At 35.7% G+C, this 9,210-nt stretch overlaps 1 protein-coding gene across 1 annotated transcript; it reads left to right on the top strand.

Moving 5' to 3' along the window:
- The first annotated feature begins 237 nt into the window (after nt 1-237).
- TLR3 (toll like receptor 3) lies at nt 238-6,479 on the top strand. The gene is made up of 4 exons (XM_010219604.2): nt 238-681; nt 2,052-2,243; nt 3,811-5,639; nt 6,175-6,479. The coding sequence occupies exons 1-4, from the start codon at nt 241-243 to the stop codon at nt 6,401-6,403; spliced, it is 2,691 nt and encodes an 896-aa protein (XP_010217906.2). The 5' UTR covers nt 238-240; the 3' UTR covers nt 6,404-6,479.
- The last annotated feature ends 2,731 nt before the right edge of the window (nt 6,480-9,210 follow it).

Here is a 9,210-nt window from a genome sequence, read left to right on the forward strand (position 1 = left end):
TTCGATTTAGAGACAGTACTCCTAATGCTTTTCAAAAAACAAATCTTAAATTCAGAGACATCATTAGACTTGTCTTCTCAGTAGTGAGTGCCACTTTATAGAGAAAAATACTGGAAATTTAATATGTGGTTTGTACTTGATTGCATGATTTTTGAGCTTGTGTTGCCCTTTGTTCATGATAGAAGTTGTGTCAATGATCATAACTTGTACTGTTTTCATTTTGCCTTTGCAGATAAAGCAATGAGAAGTGACATTTTTCATGGGATCAGCTTATCTTTCAGACTGGTGTCTCTCTGCTTGCTGTGTGTATCAACTGGAAAGCCGTGTGAGATCAAAAATAAAATGGCTGATTGCAGTCACCAAAAGCTGACTCAAATTCCCTCTGATCTCCCAAAGGATATAATAGGTTTGGACGTTTCTCATAATCAGATAAAAATGCTGTCTCCTGAGAATTTCACCAGGTACAACCAGCTGGTTTATTTGAATGCAGGGTACAACAGCATCTCCAAGCTGCAACCAAAATTGTGCCAAAATGTGCCTCTGTTGCAGATTTTGAAGCTAGAACATAATCAGTTGCATGAACTTTCTGACAAAGTCTTTGCTTCCTGCACCAACCTGACTGAGCTCAATTTAGGATATAACATAATAGAAATCAAAAACGATCCTTTCCAAACCCTGAAGGTAAGCTTTAGAAGTATGCTTTGTATAAATAAAGTATAAAGGGGTAATTTTACCGTATTCTCATGTGTGTACAAAATCGCTCCTACCTGCCTCTGAAAAGGGTCCAGTCTATTCTTCCTTTATTGGTCCTTTTCTTTGGAAAATCAGTGATGTCTTGCATCAGAGCACACTGGAGTCTCAACCATCCTTGTGAGTTGCTTCTCCATCCCCTTTTTCCTACTGCATCCCATTGAGGACCCCCTCCATAGAGGAATTGTGCTGGAAGAATAGCAACAGACTTCAGTATAGGGAGAAATGGGTAATGGATGTGGAATCCAAGTAGCTTGGGGCTAGTCTAAATTCTATCAAGGTCAAAGTGTTAATACTGAGACTGTGAACACCAGTGCTTAGGCCAAATCTGTCTCCTGTGGCTTCTGGGTTTGAGGAAAAGTGCCTCTTGCTATGTTAGTATTTCCTGTTAATTTAGATGTGTTTAAACTTTTCTTTTTGTAGCACCTATCAGGCTGTGAGACTAAAACAAGAGTCACAAAAAAGCTATTCCATTGCTTTTAAACTGAGCAGGGATCAGAGCAGGAAAGAAAATAGAGGCAATATGTAGGTGCTATGCATTATAGTATGTTATAGTGCTTATTGTTTTGCGCAAATCTGAACTTTTTGGTTAAACTTGTGTACCAGGTATCTATTATGTAAAATATGCTTCCTTATGTCATAGGAATGCTGACTTGGCTAAGCACAAGCAAGTACAGCTGGCCAGCTGCAGTGCTGGGAGCTGAAATTCTGCTCTTCCCTCCCTCTGCCCAGTTATGTGATGGCTTGGGACACCAAGCATGTTCTGTGTGCACAGGAGCAGTCTCACCTGCACACAGGCAATGTGTGCTGTAGTGGTCTTCAGAGGCTGTGGCTTGTATTAGCCTTCCTCACTTCCATTTGTCTGAAGACCAAAGCAAAGAGGGTGAAATTGCCAGGTTTCCTACTGTAGTAGCTAGAGCCAGCTGTGGGCTTGCTGTGCCTGAAGCAGGAGGGCTCCGTGAAATGGAGGAATTCTAGATAAAGTACTACTTTGGTTTGCGCTAGATATTTCAGCAGTTGAAGCAATGCAAGTTGGAGACCATGACAGCAATGCAAGTTGGAGATGTGGAAGATAAAGCTGTTTCCTGCAGGTGCTGGAAAGGCTTAGGTGTGGTATCGGGTTTGTTATTACTGATTCTTTCTGTGATTCTCAGTAGTAACATGAGACAGACTACCATTCTTTTCTATTACAAATTTATTTTAATTGTAGCCATGTGGCAAATTTTTAGTTGTAGGCTAATGCAATATTTCAGTATGTTTTTGTTATATGAAAAATTCTTCTGTTTCCTTCTTATCTCCAGAACTTGAACATTTTGGATCTATCTCATAATAATTTGGAGTCAGCAAATCTAGGATCACAAGAACAGCTGGAGAGCCTTCATGAGCTTGTGTTGTCTAGCAATAAGATCAGTGAACTAAAAAAGGAAGACTTCTATTTTCTTAGAAGTACTTCCTTGAATAAACTTGATTTGTCATCAAACCCACTAAAACAGGTAGGAAACACTTGAGAAATCTAACTGATGTAAAAGTGAAATGAAGTTGTTATTCCGTATATACAGCTTTTTGGTTAAATTTTGAATCTACTGACAACAAAGATAAACATTCTTTTGTAATAAAATCCACATTACGTAATTCAGAAAGTGCACAGGTAGAGTAAATTTTGATGCATTTACCTGTTTAGAAGGAACATCTTTGTTTAAATATGCCTCATGACTAAGCCACTGTTATACCCTGATCTTGTAATGATCTTGAGTCATTACTGCATAAAATTATTTTTCTAAGAAATCATTAAGAGCTCAATTGAGAAGAGTTGTCTCGGGCAAAAGCTAGATCCAGTAGCTGTGTGAACCCTAATTGGGTATATTCTATGCAGAGAAATTGTGTATATGCTAAAGGGGAAGAGCAGATAATGTTTTTCTGTTGAGAGACTGGTAACATCCTTGATATCTTTCCTGTGGTAAAAAAGTGTTATGCAAGGCAAGTTAATCTGGATTTTAACTATCTGCTTATCATAGGCATGCAAGCTATCCTACAGAAATGAGCATTGCAAAAAATACTCCGGTCTTTGAAAGGCATGTCTGTCATCTACCTTACTGATTGCTAACTTTTTTATACCCATTCTGATTCTGAGTGTTACAGTGTGATTCTTTGAAGAGTGATGGTAAAAGTGCTGCAGAGCTCTAAGCTGGTTGACCTTCAGCACAAGAATTGGTCTGCAAATAGCATTTATACTATAGATGCAAAGTATTTTAAAGTGGCATAAACTTGTAACACTTGAGACATTATTCCTTTGCCTCTGCCTGTTTGTTCATTCATCCTTTTTTGCTATGAGTTTCAGGGAGGCTGTGCACTGCATCAGCCTGGGGAGGAAACTCCAGATTTTTTTGGCTTGGCTGTAGCTGGTTTGGTGCCCTCATCTCATTCACTGCTACATATCCATATGTTGTAGATCAGTGGATTGGAGTGCCATTTGCAGTGTTACTTCATGCTATATCTGAACTTACTCTACTGCTGTCCGAAAGGCAGACCAATGTGTTTTAACCACTCTGGCAAATGAAGTATTTAATTGTCCAGCTTTTGTCAGAAATCAAAACAAGGGACAAACTTGCAATTTATACCATGGAAGTGTGTAGTATCTCACTTCATGAATGTATCTATCTATACAGAGGCTAGGTACCCTCTTGGCTAAGTAGCATAAATACTTTTTTTTCTGTGTATCTTTCTAGTATATTGGTGTCCTTGGCAGATTCCAGTGAAAGTTTATTTTATCTCCATTTTAGTGAAAGTTCTCAATAGTTGGATGCAAAATTATAACTAACTTTCATCTCACTAAGCAAGTGTTTATCTTATTATACAGAGCACTACTCGAGTGGTATTACAATTTTAGAACCATTGTTGCATAAAAGATACACTCCAAAAAGTGTTTTGCTAAGCCTGGCACTGGAAAAATCCTGACTTGTCCGATTGAAAATCACTTGTGGAGAGAGTTCTGAATTTTGGCTGTCTGGAGCAACTTTCCTATCCCCTTGTTTATGTTAATTCTTTTCTTTTTCTTTTAAGTTTCATGCAGGATGTTTACGTGCAATTGGAAAACTGTATGGGCTCATGCTGAACCATGTTGAACTTGGTGAAAATTTCACAAAGAAACTTTGTACAGAATTATCAGACACAGCAATTCAGAACCTCTCGCTGAGCCAAGTGAAGCTTTCAAATGTTGGCCACTTAACTTTCCAGGGACTGCAAGGAACAAATCTTACTGTTTTAAATCTTTCCAAAAATTCTCTGTCCATCTTAGAAGATGACTCTTTTCAATGGCTTTCAAACTTAGAATATTTAAACCTGGCAGATAATAAGATTGCTGATGTGACTTCTCGATCACTTTATGGATTGTCCAGCGTTAAATATCTGAATCTGAAAAATTCTCTTACTGGGAAAATTGAAGATTTTTCCTTTCGTTGGCTTCACCACTTGGAGTACCTTATAATGGACAATAACAATTTTCCAGGAATTACTGCTAATATGTTCACAGGCCTAAACAGCCTGAAATATCTGAGCCTTTGTAACTGCAACATAAACTTACAAAGAATAACCAATAAAACATTTTCATCACTTGCTAATTCCAGTTTGCAGATTCTCAACCTCACAAAAACTAGAATTTCTACAATAGAAAGTGGGGCATTTTCCTACTTGGGACACCTGAAAGTTCTTGATCTTGGCCTCAATGAAATTAGCCAAGAGCTCACAGGTCATGAATTTAAAGGTCTCAATAATATACAAACAATCTACCTTTCCTATAACAAAAACTTGATTTTGCAAAGTGAGTCCTTCACTTTTGTTCCAAGCCTTAGAAAACTGATGCTGAGAAAGGTAGGTTGCAGCAATCTGGCACTTTCTCCTTCACCCTTTCACCCTCTACAAAATCTGACAGTCTTGGACATCAGCAACAACAACATAGCAAACATAAAAGATGACTTATTTGATGGACTTCACAAACTTGATATTCTGGATTTGCAGCACAATAATTTAGCTCGGCTTTGGAAACATGCGAATCCAGGTGGTCCTGTTCTTTTTTTAAAAGATCTTCCCAAGTTGCGTATTCTTAATTTAAGATCAAATGGATTTGATGAGATTCCAGTTCAGGTCTTCAAGGGTCTGTTTCAGCTAAATGATTTGGATTTGGGATCAAATAATTTGGATTTGCTTCCAGCAACTTTATTCGATGACCAAGTTTCTCTGAATTCATTGAACCTTCAGAAAAATCTAATAACCTCTGTTGAAGAAAAAGTGTTTGGGCCAGCTTTTAAGAGCTTGAGAAAACTAGAGATGGATTTCAATCCATTTGATTGCACCTGCGAAAGTATTGCTTGGTTTGTTGGATGGCTTAATGTGACCCGGGCATATATACCTGGATTGCAAAACCAGTACCTTTGTAACACTCCACCTAAATATCATGGTAGTCTGGTGTTGCATTTTGATACTTTAGCCTGTAAAGACAGTGCTCCATTTCAACTACTTTTTGTGATCACTACAACTGCTGTAATGCTGCTCATCTTTATTGTTTTTCTCACCCATTTTGAAGGTTGGAGAATAGCTTTCTACTGGAATATTTCAGTAAATCGAGTACTTGGTTTTAAAGAAATTGACAGACAGCAGGAAGAGTTTGCTTTTGATGCCTACATTATTCATGCAAAAAGGGACAAGGATTGGGTGTCTGAGAACTTTATTTCTTTGGAAGAAAATAATGAGTTTCGTATTAAGTTCTGTTTAGAAGAACGGGATTTTGAAGCAGGCATGTCTGAATTTGAAGCCATAATTCAAAGTATAAGAAGGAGCAGGAAGATTATTTTTATTGTGACTGAACATCTTTTAAAGGATCCGTGGTGCAAGAGGTGAGTGGGACATAATATTTTTATATAAGTGTGTAAATTTCTTGAACAATTTTTTGCAATGCAAGTTTAAAAAAAAATTCTGATTTGCTACATGATGATTTTGGAATAGTTGGAAAGTTCATGAAGTTAATTGCTCCATGTACACATTAGTAGAAATTTTGTTTTGCCAGTTTATTTTTTCAGAAGGTAAAACTGTCATCAGTCCTGGAGATGCTTAAAGTAGAACAATAGTTGGCGAGATCATAAGCATTTGATAAACTTTTGCCTTTAAATCCTTGCTTTTTTCAGTAGCATTCTGGAAAAAAACCATGTTAAGCCTATATTGAGACAGCAAACTGGCTATTTTTAGAGGATGATTTTTTCTTTAGTTAAAAGGTAGTTTGTTAAACAGGAAAAAAATTATGATAAAATGGACAAAAAGCTCTGAATTTGAGCCTGGCACTTGTTTTTGCAATATGGTGTGACCTATGTTACTATTAAGGGAACTATTTGCTGCCTTTTTTTCCTATGTCTATTTATCCTATTTTTTCTTCAGGTTTAAGGTGTATCATGCTGTTCATCAAGCTATTGAACAATGTCGTGACTCCATTATATTGATCTTTCTTCATGATATCCCAGACTACAAGTTGAATCATGCACTTTGCTTGAGAAGAGGAATGTTCAGATCTCGCTGCATCTTGAACTGGCCAGTTCAAAAAGAACGAGTCAGTGCATTTCATCAGCAGTTAATTATGGCACTTAAGTCTAATAGTAAAGTGCACTGAATTTTGAAAATATAGAATTGAAATAATGGAGATATTTTATTGTATGTTTTCTACAATTAGAAAAGCCTTTGGGGGGGGAGGAAAATAATTTCTTATATTAGGAAAATATGTAATCATTACTATAATATTAGGAAAATATGTAATCATTACTATAATTTTTTAATTTTCCTGGCTCATGTTCTAGCTGATATTTTGATTCACTGTGCTGATGTGACATGTTTAAATGAACTGTGATGGTCATCGTAGTCTGTATCAAAAAATGAGAGCAGAATTGAGAAGCATGAACATGACTGAAGATGACCTAGAAAGTAATGCAAAAAAATTATGGACTCTCTAAAAAAAATATACAAAAGTGAATGCAGTAATAAAATACCAAATGTTGTGGAGAAAGAGTGGACCCTTCTCCACTTGTCTCATTTTAATGGCACCAAGGGGAGAATCGGTGAAATAGATGAAAAAGCTTTCCATGCGAAACAGTAAATAATATGGACATTACTTTTAGAGGTGAAGGCAAGAATTCAGTAGAGCTTTGACGTTTTTAAATATTTTTAAATATTTTTAATTTTTAATTTTATTTTTTATTTTTTTATCTTAATTTTAAGAAAATAAAGAAACGAAGAAATTTTACCCTGGGAGCACCCTATTCAGAACATGCAGTGAGGAATTACTTAAGCCTTAATGAGGTTAAAACTCATTGCTATGAAGTTGTTTAATCGTCTTTTAATGATTTTAAAATTATCTACTGAAATTCAGAAATCTAAAAGGCCATTTATACTGAGATATTTCATGATGTGCACACATGTAAAGAATTATATGCAGAATTCAAGTGAAATTTGAAGTCAACACCAAGCATGTCAAAGCCTGGTATGCCTGGATGAACTGAATAAAAATAGAGATACTTCTGTAACATAACTAGAAGACCTCTGATTGCAGTTATAGGTAGGAGTGGCAGAGTAACTTCAAAAGGAGATTAATTTCATACTGTTTCTCTTTATGATTGTATAATTTTGCCTTTAACTAAAAAGAACTGTGAAGAAACTGAGTAAATTCTGTAAGTTTTTAGTAGAATTACTTTAGCACATTCTATAGAAACACGGGTGGGGTGGCAACTGCACCAGTATTAAGGATCAGACCTATAGACTAGGACTGATTTGGAGACAGCTGAGAAAGAGCCAAGTTTTCCGAGATGTTCACAATGTTTGGAAGCTGTTGCAGTTTTATGGAGTTATTGAGCATGTAATTGTAAATTACACTCTAAACAGTCCTTTATTTCTAGTAATATTTAATTGTATAAGTGTTTCAATTTGTAGGTGTTTGATCCTTCAGATTTTTACAACAGCAGTACAGTCTTTTACATAGCAGCAAAGAGATGCTGTCTTTATTTGGGCCAGTGTCTTTACTGATGGGGACCAGTGTTTCCTTAGTGTTTTTTTTACTGTATATTGCCTCTGTGATGACCAGGCATCTCTTTCCCAACTGTAAATGTCAGGCTCAGCATCAGGTAAAGATAATTTAGGTGTTTTTCTTGTCTGATGGTAACAAATTTTTATCTGGGCATTTCTAAATTTATTGTAATAAGTGGATTGAAATTTTCTGTTTAATAATCAAACTGTGATGACTGAGTAACAAAAATCCTTCCCGTTTTGCTGCTTTTGTTTCTTCCTGCTTGTTTGTTGGTTTTATTTCAGAATAAAATGGGGATTTTTTCAGTTTGGGACTCAATCTGCATTTATAAAGAGCAGTGCAATAATATATTTTCTTCTGTATACCTTGTAGAAGTTCAAGTATTTTATTCATAGTAGTCAAGCTTATTCTGTTAAGGCTTTGTCAAAAAAACAAAACAAAACACACACAAAAAAGAGTATCTTTATTATTGAAAACTATTGTACTCCTTACCTAGACTTCAGATTTGAATTTATCCAAGTTTGACAACTATGGTATTGCATCATTCAGTATTTACACATAGGAAGTTTTTGCTCATCCAAATGGAATTCCTTTGTGACCAAGCTTTATTGGTATTGATAGTCTTTTAGAAGACATTGCCAATGCTCACTGTTTAAATTTATTTACATATGAATTTATATGTAGTAATTAGCTAATACATCAAAGTATCTGTATTATGCTTGTTGATTTTTTTCCCTCAGATGTTTTAGTTGGTGGCAATCAAAATAACACAAAAGAGCAAAAATAGTGCACATTTGGAATGCATTTCTTCCTCTCTCCCCTAGATACTCTGCACATTCCAGGGCCTTTTCACAGCTCCACAGTTATCAAGACTAGGCCTCTTTAAGACTAAACTAGAGATGTACTTCAAATATTATTATGTGTGCTAGCTATTTAGGTAGTGAGCTCATATCCTTCTAATCACATTGAATCAATGTTAATGAATTAAGCTGTTTATTTCAAGTGGCAAAAAAGAGTCTGCTTCCTTGGAAAAATGTATTGTGAAATATTGAAAACCTGCATAAAAAGCCTGCTTGAGAGCTTGGTATGAGAGAGGTGGTTTTATCTATGGTTTTAGCTTATAAAATTAACATTTGGGTACCAGTGTTCTCCTACATGGGTGGTACTGAAAGTAACCCTTTCTTTTTAATGTTCTATGCATTTTTTTTTTAAGCTTTGTAAAGTTTTTTGGCATGTAACTAGTTAGAGGTGAAATGGTAAAAAGTGCTAAAAACAACCAATATATTTCTCAAAGTGCTTTCAAATGCTAGGAACTTTCTTGTGTGCCTTTAATGCTTGTTGCTGCTCTTGGATACTAAGGTGGTATTTTTTACATATAAGCATTTTATTACTAATTTAGGATG

Source organism: Tinamus guttatus, unplaced genomic scaffold (assembly GCF_059628265.1).
Source record: "Tinamus guttatus ecotype Peru unplaced genomic scaffold, ASM5962826v1 Tinamus_guttatus_pri_ptg000213l, whole genome shotgun sequence".
Taxonomy (NCBI): domain Eukaryota; kingdom Metazoa; phylum Chordata; class Aves; order Tinamiformes; family Tinamidae; genus Tinamus; species Tinamus guttatus.